The sequence below is a fragment of the Lithobates pipiens genome, unplaced genomic scaffold (assembly GCF_037356315.1).
Source record: "Lithobates pipiens isolate NorthernLeopardFrog02 unplaced genomic scaffold, aLitPip1_a1.2 Scaffold_13, whole genome shotgun sequence".
Lineage (NCBI taxonomy): Eukaryota > Metazoa > Chordata > Amphibia > Anura > Ranidae > Lithobates > Lithobates pipiens.
The window spans coordinates 505,279,333-505,301,869 of NW_027507718.1; the positions used below are offsets into that span (position 1 = coordinate 505,279,333).

The following is a 22,537-nucleotide window of genomic DNA, read 5'->3' on the forward strand; positions in this document are numbered from 1 at the left end:
TGTGACCGCGTGTATGAAAGACAAGTTTGAGCCAACATCCTTCGACCAAAAATCCACGGTCTTGTTGGTGGAAAATCCAATATAGTGTGTATGCGACATTATCATGGGACTGTGATAGTGTGGTGGGATATCTGGCACCAACAGACACTAGCTGGGAAGGACACTGACAGTGACGTTGCTAGTGACATTAATACAGTGATATCACTGTATAGATAGTATACTAATGGCACTGGTAGGGTGACAGGGGTGATCAGCAGGGCAATCAAGGGGTTAACTTTGTGCCTAACAAGTGTATGTTTGCCGCTTTTACTTACCGATCTGGTAGGATTTCTCCCCTTGTTTTCAGTTCTGAACAGCAGGGAGAAACCCAGCCAGAGTCTGTGCTTACAAACACAGATTAGTAACTGGCCACAGCCAATCAGCAATTGTACAGCCATAATTATTGGCTGTAATCTGCTGAAAAACTTGTGCTGTATCCAATCCTGGCACAGGCTGGCGTGCCTGAAAACCAGGAATTACACAATGACATACGGGTACATTGCCTGGCTGTGCTGCCCGCTTTCATTAAATCAACAGTGAGGCACACATTTTGGAGAGAAAGGACAACAGGTTCCCAAGAGGGGTGAAAGAAGCCATCTATGTCAAACTTCCCTGAGCAGGGATGAGGTCTTTCAACACCATCAGCTTTACATATAATGGCGTTTTACCATTTTTACAACAAATCCCTCCTTTAGCCTAGGAAAAACCTAACGCTTCATGAACACATAGCCTACTTTGACCACTGCAAAACACAAAACATGGCAAAGTTGGGCCGTAATTTTGCAGCCGACGGTCAAAACATTCCCACCCTGAATGCAATTGCTCTGCGTTCAGTAGAGGGAGGTTGAAGTTCCCCTAACTGCAGCAGCTCCTAAATGCTGCTAAAAGCCTATGTGTACATTGACACAGGCTTTTATGGAGTGGAGTTTAGGCGCTTTGGCAAAAAAATTAAATAAAAAATAAAACTTTAAGAGCTGTAGTGTATATGAAGCCTAATACAGACCTACTGACACCTGAGAGGGGACTACAACAGGGGGGGGGGGGGGGGTTCCACAACTTTCACACCTCACATCCTTTTTTTGGACAATAAACATCTACCTTGGACCAAGGTTTATGTGCAACCTGTGTGAAAATAAATGTCAGGCTATCTTCCTGACACTCATTAGAATTGCAGAATTTGCTTGGATACACTACGAAACATTGCAGAAGACGACCAGTTGAATGTGACCACCTACTACCAACTATACTATGACCTGGATACATGGCAAGCTCCACAGTTTTAAGCTGCATTCACACTTCAGCGTTTTGAACCGCTAGCAGATTTGCCGCAAAATCTGCCCACGATTTGAATGCGCTGATGTGTGAATGGCAAATCGCGGGACTCGCATTTGCGATGCCATTCAATTGAATGGGTCTGCCGAGATTATTGTGGGATGAATCGTGCTGTAATTGCGGCAACACGCATCACAGGAAGCATGTCGCCCAAAAAAAGTTCAGGCGCTACTTTTGGGCGACATGTTCCCTGCGATGCGCGTTGCTGTGACTGCAGTGCGATTTATTGTGCGACAATCGCAACAGATCCACGCCACGATTCGAGGTGTCATTCAATTAAATGGACTCTTAAATGCGAGTCCCGCAAATTTACCATTCACACATCAGCGCTTTTCAATCGCGGGCAGATTAGTGGCAAATCTGCGATTCAAAACGCTGAAGTGTGAATACAGCCTTATAGTAGTCACGATCGTGTCTGTACAATGTGCATCTATAATCAAAATAATTTTTGACATATAAATATCAGCTAACCGATATCTACAGAGTCCATATAACATCTTTCAACCCAATTTTAGGGCAGAACACCCATATTTCTAGAAAATAAAATGGAGTTATCAACTAGAGAGAGTAGATTCGCACTTACAATAGCATGTTCCCTTCAATGGGTTGCCTTGATATCGATTTTCAACTTCACATCTAGAAAACAAAAAGATAAGTATCAGTAGCGCATAGGAAACCTTCTACCACCAACATATTCTGTCCCAGGAAGCTGGTCTTGTGCTGAATTGGCATATTTAAAGAGTGCCTGGAGGACTTGGAGAGAATTTGAGCCATTGAGCACGGGGGATAGGATTACAGGGCTTCAAACGTACATAGGGATCAAGTGGGATCTATGATGTAGAAAACGTCACTTAATTGACACTTTACATCAGTAAACTGAGTGCAGGATGCAAACGTGATGCCCTCTCAGGGATCAGGTAAGATGTTCTGCACTGCAAGGATGTCCTCAGTTTTCCCGATATCTGGAATGGGCATCATTGAACTCCGAAGACTGAGGACATCTAGTGATGGAAAGAGATTACTGTGAGTGACAGCGTTACAGAGAAGGTAAGCACTGCAGTCAGAGCTCCATTTTTTTTTCAAATTTTTTGGTTTCCTTGGGACCCATTAAGATGAAAAAAAAAAAAAAAAGAAAAAAAGAAATCTAGCTTGGATTTGAACCTTAAAGTGCAAGTCCACCCCAACACTAAAATACCTGCAGCTACAGACATCCACGATCTAACACTAACCTATCTAGCCCTGTAAAGAAATCAGTATATATAACTTTTTTGAAGGCAATCCAATCCGGTCCCCAGCAGCAGCAGCTCTGCAGAGGTCACAGCCAACAAAGGCTGTGAAATGAATGGGGAGTGACGTCACCCATAGACTTACTATTGGGCTTCCGTTGTCGGCTGTGTCCTCTGCACCCGACTCCACAGCAAAGCTGCAGCGGAGAGCTCAGTGTGGGATCGGGTCGGATTGGCTTCAAAAAAGGTATGTATACAGATTTTCTTTGTGGAAAAAAAACAAACTAAAATAAAATTTCAACACCCAGTCCAATCGCCATCAAAAGCGCAGCTCCTTTAGAATCAGAAACCACAAAGTGCCTTACTTCAACTCTTATGACATAGGTACTTTTTAAGATGGATCCACTTAAATGTAAGACCAAAGTAAATGTTCCTGCATGTATACACACTGATCAGTCATACCGTTATGAGCACATACCAAATTATGAGAAGGTCCCCCTTTTTCGCCAAAACAGCACAGTGCCTAGAGGCAATTCAGTTCGCATTGTGCGCTACACAAGTATTTCATTCATTCACTACTCCACTAGACCTCTGACGGTATGCTGTGGTATACGGTGCCAAATCGTCAGTTACAGATCCTTTAAGTTGTGAGGTGGGATCTCCATGGACTGGACTTGTTTTTTCAGCACATTCCACAGATGCTTGATGGATAGAGATCTGGAGAATTTGTAGGCTAAGTCAAAACCTCAAAGATACCTTCCATTGGTCCACAGATATTAATGCATCTGCCCCTGAAGAGCGAGCAATAGACTCGTGAAACGCGTAGGGCACCATCGATGCTTTCTGTTACGTCTCTATTGCTGGGCACTCTTGCAGTGTGTTAATATTGTTCACACAGTATTCCATCTACGCATGTATAACTTCTACCTTCTGTGATGTATATTTATCAACTGTTTTATCAATTTAAATCAATTTTATTATTTAATGGATGTGTATTTAATGTAATGATCTGATATTTATCTTTGCTTGTGTTCTCAACTTGGCCATTATGCTGGGTAACGCACATTTATTGCTGTTCCCATTTGGTTATGTAACATTATGTAATTAATAAATTGATTTTATTGTATTTTTTTGTGAAACGTTTGCCAAATCTCTCCCACCTCACTCAAAGTCCCAGGGCTCTTGTCCTCTTTTCTTTTGTGCATTTTAGGGATAGAGGTGGTAGAGTTTTTTTCAGACCTGAATTTTTCTTTTCTTTTCCATTGGTCCATGGTCAAGTTCTGATGCTCACGTGCCCACTGTAGGCACTTTCAGCTGTGGATACAAGTTACCATGGGAATCCTGACTATGCAGCCACATATGCAACTGTAATGCACTGTATGTTCCGACACCTTTCTACTGGAACCAGCATTCATTTTCTTCAGCAATCTGAGCTACAGTAACTCTTCTATTGGATCATACTACATGGGTCAGCCTTCACTCTCCACATGCACCAATGATTCTTGGCCGCCAATAACCTTGTTGCCAGTTTTCCTTCCTTGGACCACTTTTTGTCGGTCCTGACCAGTGCAGACCGGGAACATTCCACAAAAGCAGCATTTCTGGAGTTGCTCTAAACCAATCATACAGCCATTACAATTTGGCCCTTGTCAAAGTCGCTCAAATTCTTCCGCTTGCCCATTTTTTCTGCTTTCAGCACATCAACTTCAGGGACAACATGTGTTCACTTGCTACCTAATATATCCCATCAACTTTCAGATGCCATTGTATGAGATAATCAATGTTATTCACTTTACCTGTCAGTGGCCATCAGTGTATAAAACAAACTGATCACAATCCAGCTAGTTACATTAGGATTTTCTAGTCACCTTATGAATGTAAGCTCAGTGTGGAAGACATCCCCTTCCCAACTTCCACTAAGGGGAGTTCCATTAGCTTGTCTCTGAATTATTCTAAAAAAACAAAAAAAACACAGATCTCCCAAATTCCAGACGGCTAAAAAGAATTGTCAAACTCGGGAATTAGTGGATGATTGGATGAAATCTAAGGATACCTATACTCCCTCACTCTGCTTTAAAATTAAAATCATTCAGGTGAAGTTTTCTAAATAATTACACAATAGTAAATGTTAAACTGGGCCCTCACTGCTCTCCTTTAAAGGGTGCAGGCTGATTTATTTCACTCCTTATGGGACTGTATTGACATTTGGAGAGATTATCTGAAAATAACAGGCTTTCTAGCAATGTCACTGGGTTTCCCTAACATATGAAATCCCTCAGTTTGCCTTCCAGGAATACTAGAAGATGTGCAGACAGCTCACCATACTATAACGTCTCCTTATGAATACTCTTCTTTTATGCTAAAAAGAACTACCCTCATTGCCTGCAAGAACCCCTCCTTTCCTGACCTTGGGGGGACTTGGACAAAAACAGATCGATCATATACTACCCTTACACAGAATCATTTGCAAAAGCCCGTCCACAGCTACGCAACTGCATATGAGGTCTTCAGCTTGTCTCTAGCTCAAGGGCTGCAGATGTGACCTTGTCTGCCTGTTCACAACATGAATCACACAGGAAATTGCTGTGCGCTCCTGTGTGATTCACATGCGATCTGGGTGCAGGGAGACTGCAGCTCATTCATTAAAATTAGACAAAATCAGGTAGGACTGCACCAAACAAAAATAACACACAGCAACCGAATCGTATAATACTACTGTACAATGTGATACTGTGCAGGAAAATACACTGAACTTGGGGTGTCATTAACACCGACATCCACTGCAGATTGCACGTGCATTTTAAACACAGTACAGGAAATACGCACGGAACGTGGTTTCCCGCACTGTGAGCAACTATGTCCCTTCCATATTGCCCTCTATATTTACCTCTGGCACGTACTGAATTGTTTTTCTACTGAATTTTTTAAAATTTCAAACTTGTACACGAAATGCCCTTTTGTACAGATAATTGATATGTGTAAGAAAAGAGTTGGTTCTCTTTTTCTTTTTTTGTAATGGGTTAATGGGTGTGTTGTTGCCTGCAATCTTTAAAAAGGAGGGGGGGGGGGACATTCCTTCAACACAAATTCTGGGAAAACGAAGCAATCTGCCAGGTTAACGTTTTCCTAGATGGATGATATCTCCCCTAAAGATAAAGTTGGATAAAGTTGGTATCCAAATGCTTCTCCTTCCTTCACAGGTGATTCTTTTTTTTCTTTTGATGTTCACATCAAATGTGAACATGCATGTTTGTAGAATGATTTTTTTTTTTGCCCTGTACAAAAGAAGTGTTCACCTAATTTTTCGCAGCCAACTTACAATCCAGTTTAAGTGGTTCTAAAGATGAAGTTTTTTTTCTATACCTTAATGTGTTACTAAACTCACAATTCTTTGTGCATAAACTAACATGTTATACTTACCTGCTCTGTGCAGTGGTATTACTCAGAGAGGCCCTGATCCTCCTCTTCTGGGGTCGCCAGTGGTAATCTTGGCCCCTTTTCTTCTACGGGACTACCATAGCCAACCACTGGCTATGGAGAGACTTAGTCCCCACGCTCCCGAGCTGAGTCTCTAAGACGACGCACTGCATATACTTACACAGAGGGACTAAGACCCGCCCCCCCACTTCCTCTGATTGACAGCAGCAGGAGCCAATGGCTCCTGCTGCTGCTCAAATGCATTGTTAAGAGGCAGAGGAGAAAAGATGCAGCTCTGCACAGTGCCGATTTCTTCTGCCTTCTCTTCCCTTTCACACGGGGACGGGACAGGGACACTGAAAACATTTAACTTAATGTAAGCAATATGTTGCTGTCAATCACATCCTACGACAAGGGAGCGTGTGGCGGACATAAGCCCTCCCCGTTGTTCATGGACACAGGCAGCGGGACTGAGGAGCGAGCCCACGCGAGTGTCCTCACAGAAAGCAGCTTCCTTAGGGGGCACTCACTGAAAAAGGACCCAGAAAAACTAGCAGGGAAGCCCAGAAGAGGAGGATCAGGGCAACTCTGTGAAAAACCATTGCAAACAGCAGGTGAGTATCACAGGTTTAAAAAAATATATTAAAGGTTCAGAATTACTTTATACTGAAGAGCTTGCCTTTAGTCGACTCTTGCCCTCCAGCAGGTTCAGTGGTCTTAAGATAACGACAGTAATAAAGCTCCATGGACAGTCTATAGCACTCATCACCCTGCTGCACAAAAATCAAACAGAATACGCCGACACATAATATAGTACTCACAGCTGGCACTCGTCTCCTTTAATCCCTTTGGTGGTACAGAAACATTTGCCGCTATTGGTGTTGCACATCGAGGCGTGACCATTACATTTGCAGGCTGTTGCAGAAGAAATAGAGAAGTATAAGAAAAGGTCACACAAATTTATATAGAAAAGGACTACATAAATATGTTATGTTAATCCCAACAATGTTGCCAATTTATGAAATTGCTTTGGGTAATTCCTGTATATCAGAGGCATCCGAAATTTGGTGTATGAAGGTTGCATTGTCTTACTTTTTTGTAATCAGCATGATATGATTTAGAATAGATAAAAATAAATAAAACAAAAGCAAAGAAATTCCAAAGCTTGAGCCCATCAGAGCCCCCTCCTTACATGAGAGATGCCCCATCAGAGCTCATCCTTACATCAGCGACCCCATAAGAGTTCTCTCTTACATCAAAGGGTCGGAACAAATCTGGCAGCCAGCAGACTCGGTTCTGATCAGTAGGCCGTAGCTTGGAGATCCCTGCTCTACAAGTTTTCACCATATAATGGAAAAGGTAAATAACAAACCAGCCCACTTATCACGCTTTATGGCTATTTATTTAGTTGGGAATTTACACACTTACCTCTTCTCCAGTTATAAGACTTATTTTCATTGGAGGGAAGCTAGAGAAGAGCATTGCTCTAAGGCTAGGTGACCGTTTTGTTCCCCCACCAACACACATACAGTTTGCCAACTTCTCAGCCTCTTTTCTTCTCAACCAAAGCTCTTAGCTGTACTTCCCCTAGGGGTTACAGGAGTGTCCTCCATATAGCACTTCTGTAGGCCATATTCATCCAACTTTGGGCTAAAGTCCACTGTCAGCTAGCATCACTCCGCCGGTCCCAGACTTTAATGTGGGGATCCAATCAGTTGCCTGACCAGCCTCTAAGCATGGTGCTGAAAAGCCTGAACCAGCCTCTCCGGCCCCCTGCACAGCCTGGCGCTCCAGTGAGCACTGGAGGGGCAGAGCAGTCACCAGCTCTGTGCTCAGTGACTACTGAGAACTGAGCATCAGCGGTCTTTGATTGCTCAGTTCTCAGTCTTAGAGGCGGTGGGGGACTGATGTTGCATCCACCAGGGTGAGTATGATTTTTTTTTTTTTTTTTTTTTTTTTTTTTTTTATCTGCACTTTTAAACTAATCTGGACAACTAAATACACAGATGTAATACATATTGAACTGTTCAACCTGCCAAAGAATTTATATTTCTGTACATTCACTTCTGAGATGTATGCAGCTCTGCAACATAGCACAGCACTGTGACAGGGCAAGAGACCCGATTTTTAACCTCTCAGAGCTCCCCGAGTGTCGGTTCACACTGAGGTAGCACGACTTGCAGCGCGACTGCCTCAGGCGACCTGGACACGGCCGCCTGCAGCGACTTGCAAAATGACTTCTCTATAGAAGTCAATGAAAGTCGCCCCCAAATTCATACAGGAATATTTTTCCAAGTCGGTTCCATTGTACAGAATGGGACACGACTTGTCAGGTGGCTAAGTCGCCTGACAAGTCATCCCAGTGTGAACCCACCCCGAGGAGAAACCTGGTGATTGTCAGTCACTGCTCTCAGCTCTGCCCTCGCTCAATGGAGCGCTGGGAGGTGGAGGGGGCGGGAGCGCCTGGCTCGGACTCTCAGTTCAATAGAGATTACTTGTTCCTTCCTGTAACTACACAATGAAAAGAGAAGCAGCAGATTAATGAGCTTTGCTCTCGCTACCATCATACTGCCAGTTATCACAGGTATACATCAGCAAAGTAGCACAACCGATTCTATGTGGTGCTTCACCCTTCCTCAGTCTGAGTTACGCTGTGTGTGAAATTGCAAGATGCTAGAGTTGAAATTTCAGTGGCCAAAACATATCAGCCAAAATTTGTGTTTTTAGCATTTTGCAAATAGAGAAAAACAGTGCCAATAATGGCGCCTAAATCGCACGCGATTTTACCACGATTTTACTGCGATTCTGGCTTGTTTTTCATGGGTCCCCTGACCCAAAAATCGCACTGAAAACATAACATGGGTGCGTTATTGATGCGTTCTCTGCTGCATTTTCAATTAATTTCAATGGGGAGGTGCGTTTTTGGTGCTGTTTTTTAACTGACCAAAAATGCAACAAGCAAGATTTTTAACACCACAATGGAAGCACCAGACCAGTGTGAAGACATGCATAGAATTTAAAGGAATACATTTTTCTGGAACTTTTCTTGCACTTAGACCCCTTTCACACCACACCGCTGATAGCGTGGGCGGTAAAACGCCGCTATTTTTAGCGACGTTTTACCGCCGGATTTGCGGCGGGTTTACGGCGCATTTCGGGCCGCTTTTACCCCCGCTAGCGGCCGCGAAAGGGTTAAAACCGCCGGCAATATGCCGCAATAGCAGCGTTTTGCCGGCGGGATTACAGCGCTGCCCCATTGATTTCAATGGGGAGCAGCGGTGGAGGAGCGGTAAACACACCGCTCCTTCACCGCTCCAAAGAAGCTGCTGGCAGGACTTTTTTCTGACGTCCTGCCAGTGCACCGCTTCTTTAGGGCAGCTTCTTTAGGGCGTTTTGCAGGCGCTATTTCTAACGCTATAGCGCCTGCAAAAACGCCCTGGTGTGAAAGGGGTCTAAAAGGTCCCGATAATGGCTGACATATACTCATTTATGTTCATGATATTAATTAAGAAGTCACATATATATACACACACACACATACATATGTATATACACACACACATACACTATTCCCAGCTATAGATGGAGACGATGGAACACCACCCCTCTATTTTAGGGACATTAGGAGAGGGGCAGGGTTCCATAAACCTATCTGGTTTCTAAAGTCTTTATAGCATGGGGTGGTGAGATTGGTTATCCGAAAACAATAAGTGTGTTACTGGTAAAACCACCAGGTAAAAAATAAAGTAAAGAAAAAAAAATAAAAGCCTGACATATAGAAAACCAATGCAGACACCACATCTTAGATCCAGTAATCTGCAGATTATATACTTTTTTTATTTTATATTTTTTTAGATAGACAATACCAGCACAGGGACAGTCTAAGAAGGTGCAGACACATTATGGATATCTTGTTTAACAGATGGTCTGTTTTGCATACTAGCTCTAACAAGTTTCAGACAAAGAAAAAACTGAGAAAGGACTTTATTTATAGATCTAAACAATAGACTTTTTTTTTTTTTTTTTTTTACCCGCAAGGCTTTTAGCTTTAAATTAGTAATAAATACGAAGTTGCATAATACACTAAACATAAAAAAAAAAGTTTTTTTTGCACTCAAATTAAAATTATTTTCTTAGTCTGAGGGATCCAAGTTTTTTTTTTTAACCTTTGGGTTATGTTGCTGCCCCTACAGGAGGATAGGACTCTGCCAAAAGAAGTGTAATTTTTAGTTTTGGCCAAGTGTATCCTGAATTTTCAGTTTCGGCACCAAAACTTCCATTCAGTGCACCTCTACAAGATGCTGTCAAGGCAAATTCAGGTACTTGCAAAACTAAAATTTTTAACCACTTCAATACAGGGCATTTTCACCCCCTTCCTGCCCAGGCCAATTTTCAGCTTTCAGCACTGTCACACTTTGAATGACAATTGCGTCGTCATGCGACATTGTACAAAAAAAAATATATATTTATTACTTTTTGCAATAATAAATATCCCATTTAAAAAAAAAAAAAATACATAACTTTTTTTGTTCTCAGTTTAGGCCGATATGTATTCTTCTACATATTTTTGTTAAAAAAATCCCAGCAAGCATATATTAATTGGTTTGCGCAAAAGTTATAGCGTCTACAAAATAGGGGATATATTTGTCAATTTTATTATTTATTTTTACTACTAATGGTGGCGATCTGCTATTTTTATCGTGACTGACACTTAGGCGGACTGATCGGACACTTTTCACACTATTTTGGGACAATTAACATTTATTAAGCGATCTGTGCTATAAAAAAAATGCACCGATTACTGTATGTGACTGGCAGGGAAGGGGTTAACACTAGGGAGGGCTGTAGGGGTTACATGTGTGTCCTAGGGAGTGATTCTATCTGTGGGGAGAGGGGACTGATGAGGGGAGGAGAGCGATCGGTGTTCCTCTGTACAAGGAACATACGATCACAGTTCTCCTCTCCCCTGACAAGACATGGATCTGTGTGTTTACACACACAAATCCACGTCTCTTTTGTGATGAGCAATAGCGATGGCCGCCGGTCACGCACATCGGGTTCACAGTGATGCGGTGACCGCGCACGCTCTCCACAATGCCGGGAAGCCGAGGACATCATATGACGCCCACTCGGAGGGAAAAATGGTTCCTGCCGCTGTCTTTTTACAATACAACAGTAGAGAACAGGTTAATGCAGCCCCCACTGGAAAAATTCTCAATTATTGTCCTTAGGACACCATACACTATGACCACAAGCAAGCAACAAACTCTCCCAAGCAAGGACACACAGAAAGCAATATAAAAAACCTAACATGAGCTGTAACCCTTCTCCACTCTGTTTAAAACTACAGTGGGGAAAATAATTTGATCCTCTGCAGATTTTGTAAGTTTGCCCACTTACAAAGAGATGAAGGGTCTATAATTTTTATCATAGATGTATTTTAAATAGAGACAGAATGTCAACCAAAAATCCAGAAAAAACACACGATACAAATGTTATAAATTGAGTTGCAGTTCAGTGATTAAAATAAGTATTTGATCCCCAAACAAAACATGACTTAGTACTTGGTGGAGAAACCCTTGTTAAGCACAGAGAGGTAAGACGTTTCTTGTAGTTGGTGACCAGGTTTGCAGACATCTCTGGAGGGATTTTGGTCCACTCTTTGTTACAGCTCTTCTCTAAATCCTTAAAGTTTCTTGGCTGTCGCTTGGCAACTCAAAGTTTCCACTCCCTTCATACATTTTTTTATAGGATTAAGGTCTGGAAACTGGCTAGGCCACTCCATGACCTTAACATGCTTCTTCTTGAGACACTCCTTTGTTAACTTGGTTGTATGTTTGGGTCATTGTCATGCTGGAAGACCCATCCACGACCCATCTTCAGTGTTTTGCCTGAGGGAAGAAGGTTCTCATTCAAGATTTTACAATACATGGCCCCTCAATGCAGCAAAGTCAGCCTGTACTTTTAGCAGAGAAACAGCCCCAAAGTATAATGTTTCCACCTCCGTGCTTGACTGCGTGTTCTATGGGTCATAGTAAGTATTTGTCTTCCTTCAAACACAGCCGGTTGAGTTAATACCAAAGAGCTCAATTTTGAGCTCACTTGACCACAGCACTATCTCCCAATCCTTTAGATGTTCATTGGCAAACTTCAGATGGGCCTGTACATATGCCTTCTTGAGGTGGGGAACCTTATGGGCGCTGCAGAATTTCAAGCCATAGGGGCCTATTGTGTTACCAATGGTTTGTTTGGTGACTGTGTTCCCAACTGCCTTGAGATCATTCACAAGCTCCTCCCGTGTAGGTCTTGGCTTATCCCTCGCTTTTCTCATGATCCCCATGAGGAGAAATATTGCATGGAGCTCGACTAAGGGCGACTGATGGTTATTTAGTATTTTTTCCATTTGTGAATAATCGCTCCAACAGTTGTCTCCTTCTCACCAAGCTTCTTGCTGATGGTCTTGTAGCCCATTCCAGCCTTGTGCAGGTCTACAACCTTGTCCCTGACCTCCTTTGGTCTTGTCCATGATGAGGAGAGGTTTGAATGTAAGAAATATTCTGTGGACAAGTGTCTTTTATACACATAATGAGTCGTCATTAGGAGCACCTTCTTACATTGATAGGACTTCTGTGTACCACATGAGCACATACTGTAGCCAGGCTGTGGGAGACAGAATTATTGTTGGTTGGTAGTGTTTCAAATACTTAATTTACTCACTGAACCGCAACTCAATTTATAACATTTGTATCGTGTTTTTTTTTTTTTCAAGTTGATATTCTGTCTCTATCATTTAAAATACACCTATGATAAAAATTATAGACCCTTCATTTCTATTTAAGTGGGTAAACCTACAAAATCTGCAGGGGATCAAATAATTATTTTCCTCAATGTAGAATAGAAACTCTGGCTGTAGATGGCGTTTTACTTACAAAGAATTTGTAAATCTGGTCAGCCAATCTTATAATTTACAACACTGGATAAGGAGACAGGTGACAAGTTTACTGCCAGAGTCAGCCTTGGGGCTTCCTACCTCACCCCCTACACACTTTATTACTGGACAATAAATTAGCATCATCGCTTCTGTCCAGTGAGCATGCAGCTGACCTAGGAAGCAGAAAAGGTAAACTAGAAGTATCAGCGTAATAAAAAAAAAAAACACAATAGTTAACCGTTTCCCGACCGATGCACGCCGATGTACAGCGGCAGAATGGCACGGACAGGCAAATGAGCCTACATGTACTTGCCTTAATTTGGGGCTGTGCCATCACGCGCATGTAGGCCGGGACCTCTGAGTCGGGTCGCGGGTTCCTGCGGACTATCGCTGCGGGGATACACACAAACCACTCATGGAGAGGAAGAACGGGGAGATGCTAATGTAAACAAGCATCTCCCCGTTCTGCCTAGTGACAGTGTCACTAATCTCTGCTCCCTGTGATTGGGAGCAGAGATCAGTGACATGTCCCATGTAGCCACGCCCCCCCACAGTTAGAAACACACCCCAGGACACACTTGACACTTACCCTTCCCCCTAGTGGTTAACCCATTCAATGCCAGTGTCATTTACACAAGAATCAATACACATATGAAGAGCGCAATCTCACAAAATGAGACCCAGTGGCTGTATAAATTGCGAAGCATGCAGCCATTGGGTATGAATATAGAATTGGATCTAAACAGTTTTTTAGCCAATGATTAATTCCATGATTAGGAATATATATATTTAGTTCCATGGATAGGGGTATATATAGGTCTACATGTACATATTTTTATGAGTGTATGTTATAATGCATTGATAATTTTATATACAACCTTTTAAATTATTTTTTATTTTAAATATGTTGATTCTATTCAATACCATGGAGTCAACATATCTATTGTTCGTCATGTGCAGTATTTTAACACCAATGTACATTGTCTAATGTTTATGAAAATTGGCATCGCGGCTGCCTATTATCAAATGTTCCTTTCAATTGGCGTGTCCCGTTTGGCTTCAAAATACAAATTACACGCTTCCTAGTGGCCAGGTACGCTTCCTGAAGACGCAATCAAGAAACGTACGTCAAGGCGGTACCTGGTCACGCTATTGCACGTCACTTCTGGTCCCTCTGATTGTTTCTGGTCTACTTGGTGGAACGCACGTGAACCACGGAGGTGGAAGCAAGGCGCCACACAGATATTAGCAGAAATATGCCAGCAGCCCCAGGCACATCCACCTGTAAGCGGCCATTCGGCTTTACTTTTTTTTTATGTCATTTTATAATAAATAGGATTACGCTATGGGTTCTATTAATTATTTCATATATCCCATGTATACACTCTGAGGAGGAAGGATTCCATACAGCTCCAGGCTACATACATGTGCGCAGGCACTATCCTGCTAAATCGATTTTTGACTTTTTAAAGAGGTCAAATTATTCTGGTAAGCAGATTATATATCTGCAACCCGTTAGGTGTCGTTTTAGTGTTTGGTGGAGGATCACTCACTACTACTTTAGAAGATATTCTACACAGAAGAATTTCAATATTAACTGTTTGGAAATACTCACTTTTTCAAATATTTATCATGGTTGGCTACTATGCCATTAGATTAACCACTTGAGGTCCGGGCCATAGCCGAATGACTGCTACAGCGCGGACCTCAACTTCTGGGATAGGATGTCCTCCCCTTTGTACGCTCCCAGCCCCTTACCATGTGATCAGCTGTCAGCCAATGACAACTGACCACATGATATAAACAAAAGCTCGGTAATCGTTTTTTTCTCTCCACAGCATGAGGAGAAAAAAAAAGCTGATCACCGGCTTATGTTGCAGGGACATCGGTCCCTTAGAGGAAGGAGGCACATTTGCCTCCTCTGTGTCAATAGTACCCCGTCAGTGCCACCTGACAGTGCCCATTAGTGCCACCTATCAATGTTCACCAGTGGTGCCAATCAGCGCTACCTAGCAGTGCTGCCTATCAGTGTAACCGATCAGTGCCCATTATTGTCACCCATCAGTGCCCATCACTGGCACCTATCGGTGCCTATCAGTGCCGCCTCATCAGTGTACATCAATGAAGGAGAAAAATTACCTGTTTGCAAAATTTTATAACAAAATATAAAAAAATATATAATACCACCAAAAGAAATCTCTATTTGTGGGGGGAAAAATGATAACAATTTAATTTGAGTACAGTGTTGTATGATCGCGCAATTGTCATTCAAAGTGCATCAGCGCTGAAAGCTGAAAATTGGTCTGGACAGGAGGGGGAGTTTAAGTGCCCTGTAAACATATGGTTAATTAAGTTGATTAATTCATCTGTACATGTATGAACTTTACTAGTTTAGGTCATTGGTATATAGATTCATTCATTACTAATTTCCTTCTAGCGCCCTCTACACATTGCACAATATATTTTGAGAACCCTTTGTACCCAATTAGGGGAGCAGCTTTTTGCTTTTAGACAGTTTTCTCTAGAGTTCACAAATAGGCGCGGAGCACATATAACTTTAATAAAAAAAAATGACAAATTCTTTGCTAGATTAAATCGTAAACATGCATGGCACTTGAGTTCTATATTTAGCTTAGTATGTGTCTGGTACTCCACCCTGCAAGGACTAAAAGTAATATTTCCCGTTTATAAAAAGGCCCCAATGTCTGTCTGAATTCTAAGTGCTGTAATGTGCAGTGATGTCGGACATGGTGGTACTCACGCTGACACGATCCCCCATTGGTTGGGTCTCCATAGTAACCAGAGATGCAGGTATCACAGTTCTTGCCGGAGGTCAGGTTCTCGCACTTTTCACAGATGCTTTCATTGATGCACTTGCTGTGCCCGTTACACTGGCAGGCTACAAAGACAACACACAGAAACTTCATATCCATACTAGACTATTGTGACAGCTCTCTACGGAGGAAACCACAGACACAAACTATATGCAAAATGTAGGACAAATGCAACACCCGAATCCATGCTCTACTTCCTCATACTCTACATTTGTGTGTCATTTGCGTGTCACATGCAGTCTCCACCTTCACAAAAACAAACAGCCTCAGCTATTAGACAGAAGAGAAATTCATTATCCATTTATGAGGCCTTAACCCAAGAAGAACGTCATCTTTAGGTCAAGTTCATTTACAGCAACTTCTCTCAAACGTTTTAATATAGGAGGAATCCTTGAAATAACTCGCGGTTCTCAGAGCCCCTTCTATTACTAGATCTAGTGTTGGGCACATTGGCGTGAACAGTAAGTTGAGATGTAATAAAGAATAAGGAATGTGACCTACAAAACTAGTCCACACTCAGGGTTGCACAATATAATAATAGTGTTCTTAGTAATTATGAAAAAAAAAAAAAAGGCCAGAAAAGAAATGCAGGCAGTGAAAATGGTACTGTTTCCTCACATTGGTGGTCTGTAGAAAACTGCTCCCTTACACTGATGGCCAATGAAGTGGTCAGCGGGAGGACGACACCTTTACATTGGTGGTCTGTTGAAAAGCGCTCCCTCACACATTGTCTGCCAGTGAAGTGCTCTCTACTAGTGATCAGTGGGAGAAGGAACCCCCTTTACATGGGTGGTCAGAGGGAGAAGGACCCCTTTACATTGCTGATTAGCGGAGAAGGATCCCAAATAAATTGAAGGCCAGTGAACTGGTCAGCAGAAGGACCACTTCACTCTGGTGGTGAGCAGTGGAGCAAGAATCCCCTTACACTTGTGGGCAGCGGGGGGGGGTGGGGGGTGTGGGTGAAGGATCCCCTTACACTTGTGGGCAGCGGGGGGTGGGGGGGGTTTGGGTGGGTGAAGGATCCCCTTACACTGGTGGGCAGCCGGGGGGGTGAAGGATCCCCTTACACTGGTGGGCAGCCGGGGGGGGGTGAAGGATCCCCTTACACTGGTGGGCAGCGGGGGGGGGGGGGGGGGTGAAGGATCCCCTTACACTGGTGGGCAGCGGGGGGGGGGTGAAGGATCCCCTTACACTGGTGGGCAGCGGGGGGGGGGGGGGGTGAAGGATCCCCTTACACTGGTGGGCAGCGGGGGGGGGGGGTGAAGGATCCCCTTACACTGGTGGGCAGCAGGAGTGGGTGAAGGATCCCCTTACACTGGTGGGCAGCAGGGGTGGGTGAAGGATCCCCTTACACTGGTGGGCAGCAGGGGTGGGTGAAGGATCCCCTTACACTGGTGGGCAGCAGGGGTGGGTGAAGGATCCCCTTACACTGGTGGGCAGCAGGGGTGGGTGAAGGATCCCCTTACACTGGTGGGCAGCAGGGGTGGGTGAAGGATCCCCTTACACTGGTGGGCAGCAGGGGGGGTGAAGGATCCCCTTACACTGGTGGGCAGCGGGGGTGGGTGAAGGATCCCCTTACACTGGTGGGCAGCGGGGGTGAAGGATCCCCTTACACTGGTGGGCAGCGGGGGTGAAGGATCCCCTTACACTGGTGGGCAGCCGGGGGGGGGGGGGGGGTGAAGGATCCCCTTACACTGGTGGGCAGCGGGGGGGGGGGGTGAAGGATCCCCTTACACTGGTGGGCAGCCGGGGGGGTGAAGGATCCCCTTACACTGGTGGGCAGCCGGGGGGGGGGGTGAAGGATCCCCTTACACTGGTGGGCAGCCGGGGGGGGGGGGTGAAGGATCCCCTTACACTGGTGGGCAGCGGGGGGGGGGGTGAAGGATCCCCTTACACTGGTGGGCAGCGGGGTGAAGGATCCCCTTACACTGGTGGGCAGCCGGGGGGTGAAGGATCCCCTTACACTGGTGGGCAGCCGGGGGGGTGAAGGATCCCCTTACACTGGTGGGCAGCGGGGGGGGGGGGTGAAGGATCCCCTTACACTGGTGGGCAGCGGGGGGGGGGTGAAGGATCCCCTTACACTGGTGGGCAGCGGGGGGGGGGGGGGGGGGGGGTGAAGGATCCCCTTACACTGGTGGGCAGCGGGGGGGGGGGGGGTGAAGGATCCCCTTACACTGGTGGGCAGCGGGGGGGGGGGGTGAAGGATCCCCTTACACTGGTGGGCAGCGGGGGGGGGGGGGGGTGAAGGATCCCCTTACACTGGTGGGCAGCGGGGGGGGGGGGTGAAGGATCCCCTTACACTGGTGGGCAGCAGGAGTGGGTGAAGGATCCCCTTACACTGGTGGGCAGCAGGGGTGGGTGAAGGATCCCCTTACACTGGTGGGCAGCAGGGGTGGGTAAAGGATCCCCTTACACTGGTGGGCAGCGGGGGTGAAGGATCCCCTTACACTGGTGGGCAGCGGGGGTGAAGGATCCCCTTACACTGGTGGGCAGCCGGGGGGGGGGTGAAGGATCCCCTTACACTGGTGGGCAGCCGGGGGGGGGGGGTGAAGGATCCCCTTACACTGGTGGGCAGCGGGGGGGGGGGGTGAAGGATCCCCTTACACTGGTGGGCAGCCAGGGGGGTGAAGGATCCCCTTACACTGGTGGGCAGCCGGGGGGGTGAAGGATCCCCTTACACTGGTGGGCAGCGGGGGGGGGGGGGTGAAGGATCCCCTTACACTGGTGGGCAGCGGGGGGGGGGTGAAGGATCCCCTTACACTGGTGGGCAGCGGGGGGGGGGGGGGGGTGAAGGATCCCCTTACACTGGTGGGCAGCGGGGGGGGGGGGGGGGGGGTGAAGGATCCCCTTACACTGGTGGGCAGCGGGGGGGGGGGGGGGGGGTGAAGGATCCCCTTACACTGGTGGGCAGCGGGGGGGGGGGTGAAGGATCCCCTTACACTGGTGGGCAGCGGGGGGGGGGGGTGAAGGATCCCCTTACACTGGTGGGCAGCGGGGGGGGGGGGGGTGAAGGATCCCCTTACACTGGTGGGCAGCAGGAGTGGGTGAAGGATCCCCTTACACTGGTGGGCAGCAGGGGTGGGTGAAGGATCCCCTTACACTGGTGGGCAGCAGGGGTGGGTGAAGGATCCCCTTACACTGGTGGGCAGCAGGGGTGGGTAAAGGATCCCCTTACACTGGTGGGCAGCGGGGGTGAAGGATCCCCTTACACTGGTGGGCAGCGGGGGTGAAGGATCCCCTTACACTGGTGGGCAGCGGGGGTGAAGGATCCCCTTACACTGGTGGGCAGCGGGGGTGAAGGATCCCCTTACACTGGTGGGCAGCGGGGGTGAAGGATCCCCCTTACACTGGTGGGCAGCGGGGGTGAAGGAGCCCCCTTACACTGGTGGGCAGCGGGGGTGAAGGATCCCCCTTACACTGGTGGGCAGCGGGGGTGAAGGATCCCCCTTACACTGGTGGGCAGCGGGGGTGAAGGATCCCCCTTACACTGGTGGGCAGCGGGGGTGAAGGATCCCCCTTACACTGGTGGGCAGCGGGGTGAAGGATCCCCTTACACTGGTGGGCAGCGGGGGTGAAGGATCCCCCTTACACTGGTGGGCAGCGGGGGTGAAGGATCCCCTTACACTGGTGGGCAGCGGGGGTGAAGGATCCCCTTACACTGGTGGGCAGCCGGGGGGTGAAGGATCCCCTTACACTGGTGGGCAGCGGGGGGGGGGTGAAGGATCCCCTTACACTGGTGGGCAGCCGGGGGGGTGAAGGATCCCCTTACACTAGTGGGCAGCCGGGGGGGGGGGGGGGGGTGAAGGATCCCCTTACACTGGTGGGCAGCGGGGGGGGGGGTGAAGGATCCCCTTACACTGGTGGGCAGCGGGGGGGGGGTGAAGGATCCCCTTACACTGGTGGGCAGCGGGGGGGGTGAAGGATCCCCTTACACTGGTGGGCAGCGGGGGTGAAGGATCCCCTTACACTGGTGGGCAGCCGGGGGGGTGAAGGATCCCCTTACACTGGTGGGCAGCCGGGGGGGGTGAAGGATCCCCTTACACTGGTGGGCAGCGGGGGGGGGGGGGGGGTGAAGGATCCCCTTACACTGGTGGGCAGCGGGGGGGGGGGGGGGTGAAGGATCCCCTTACACTGGTGGGCAGCGAGGGGGGGGGGGTGAAGGATCCCCTTACACTGGTGGGCAGCGGGGGGGGGGGGGGGTGAAGGATCCCCTTACACTGGTGGGCAGCGGGGGGGGGTGAAGGATCCCCTTACACTGGTGGGCAGCGGGGGGGGGGTGAAGGATCCCCTTACACTGGTGGGCAGCAGGAGTGGGTGAAGGATCCCCTTACACTGGTGGGCAGCAGGGGTGGGTGAAGGATCCCCTTACACTGGTGGGCAGCAGGGGTGGGTGAAGGATCCCCTTACACTGGTGGGCAGCAGGGGTGGGTAAAGGGATCCCCTTACACTGGTGGGCAGCGGGGGTGAAGGATCCCCTTACACTGGTGGGCAGCGGGGGTGAAGGATCCCCTTACACTGGTGGGCAGCGGGGGTGAAGGATCCCCTTACACTGGTGGGCAGCGGGGGTGAAGGATCCCCTTACACTGGTGGGCAGCGGGGGTGAAGGATCCCCTTACACTGGTGGGCAGCGGGGGTGAAGGATCCCCTTACACTGGTGGGCAGCGGGGGTGAAGGATCCCCCTTACACTGGTGGGCAGCGGGGGTGAAGGATCCCCCTTACACTGGTGGGCAGCGGGGGTGAAGGATCCCCCTTACACTGGTGGGCAGCGGGGGTGAAGGATCCCCCTTACACTGGTGGGCAGCGGGGGTGAAGGATCCCCCTTACACTGGTGGGCAGCGGGGGTGAAGGATCCCCCTTACACTGGTGGGCAGCGGGGGTGAAGGATCCCCCTTACACTGGTGGGCAGCGGGGGTGAAGGATCCCCCTTACACTGGTGGGCAGCGGGGGTGAAGGATCCCCCTTACACTGGTGGGCAGCGGGGGTGAAGGATCCCCTTACACTGGTGGGCAGCGGGGGTGAAGGATCCCCCTTACACTGGTGGGCAGCGGGGGTGAAGGATCCCCCTTACACTGGTGGGCATTGAAAAAAAAAGGATGCTCCTACATTGGTGGGCAGCTGGGGAAGCATCCCCTTGCAACGATGGACAGTGAGGAAGGATCCCCTTACATTGGTGGGCAGTAAATCAACCCCTATGTGTCCATGCACACATAGGCGTTTACAGGCAGAAAAAAAACCCCACTGCTAGCACATTCAGGAGCAGCAGCGTTTTGGCAGAAAAAAAAAAAACATGTGACCTGCCTAAACATGCGTAAACATGCATTGACACTAGGTGCCTTTAGCACTTGAGCGTTAATTTCAAAGGAATTAATAAATTATGATTCTGGCAATTAAATAAATGGCCAAGTATTTTGTGGGCCTACATGTGTCTAAATGGTTTTACATGTCTTTTTGACGCTGCTTTTCTCTTACCAAGAGAAAAGCTTTCAAGGAGAGCTGGACAAATTCAGTGTGCCGGGGCCTTCCATTCCACCAATGTAGTAGTCCCCCCCTCCAAGATGCTCAAAGTGCTTCCACCAAATCCTCTGATCAGGTTAACTCACCAGATCACAGTGATCACTTAGTAACTATGTAGGTCAAAAAGGAGCTTCAACAGAAACTCTTCATCACAGAGACTCTGATCGTTTCCACTAAGGATGTAGACCACAAACAGAGGCAAAGGAAAGACTGCACAACATAAAACTCCTTTTTACATACTTAGCTCAACACTAAGCCTAGCCATACATTGGTGCGACACAGTGGTGTAGTGGGTAGCACTCTCACCTAGCAGTAAAAAGGGTCACTGGTTTGAATCCCAACCATGACACTACCGGCATGGAGTTTGCATGTTCTCCCTGTGTCTGCGTGGGTTTCCTCCGGGTACTCCGGTTTCCTCCCACACTCCAAAGACATGCAGGTAGGTTAATTGGCTCCTGTCCAAAATTGGCCCTAGTATATGAATAGGGACCTTGGTTTGTGGGCTCCTTGAGGGTAGGGACTGATGTGAGTGTGCGATGTACAGGGATAGGGACAATTGTAGACACTCACTCAGGATGGACTGGTGTCTTTATTCAACCTTACTATGTAACTATTATAGAATTTTCTTGTACAATTTTCCTTTAAAATTTACCAAAACAATATGAGGTCAAACCTAAACACTTTCAATTTGTATGCAATCGACGAGGCCCTCACACTGCATAGTGTAGTTAAATTTAAATCTAAAGGAAATTGAAAAGCATAATTGTATAATGTATGGCAAGCTTTATTTACTAATCATTCAATCACGTCACAATTGTACATCACACCAGCAGTTCACACGAGTGATATGGCAATGCTTTCTCTGCCCAAGTGGACTTCGTCAGAGGTGGTCAACGTGACCCTAGTAAGTTTACACAACTAGTAGATCAAGACATAGACCGTGGAGATAATAGTGCCTTGAAAAAGTATTCACACCCCTTGATATTTTCCACATTGTGTCATGTTACAACCAAAAACATAAATGTATTTTATCGCTTTTTATGTATTAGACCAACACAAAGTGGCACATAATTATGAAAAGGATATCCTGTGGCTTGTCAATCATCCCCTGGCCACACCTCTCTCTGTCCCCTGCTTTCTAGACTTACAGCACTGCCTTTGTTGCTGAACTCCCCCCCGTGAGCTGCAGTGTCTGGGAGGGAATGTGTGAGAGACACAAACGAAGGAAGGTTTGGCTCAGTCA

The 22,537-nt window shown here is 47.0% G+C and overlaps 1 protein-coding gene across 1 annotated transcript in view; it reads right to left on the reverse strand.

Annotated features, from left to right (window-relative positions):
- The window catches only part of ATRN (attractin), a gene marked incomplete in the record, with an annotated part of 385,746 nt that overhangs the window by 157,753 nt on the left and 205,456 nt on the right, over positions 1–22,537 (reverse strand). Inside the window, 3 exon segments of the mRNA XM_077478033.1 lie at positions 1,955–2,007; positions 6,836–6,929; positions 15,707–15,844. Coding sequence (XP_077334159.1) covers positions 1,955–2,007; positions 6,836–6,929; positions 15,707–15,844 — 285 coding nt within the window.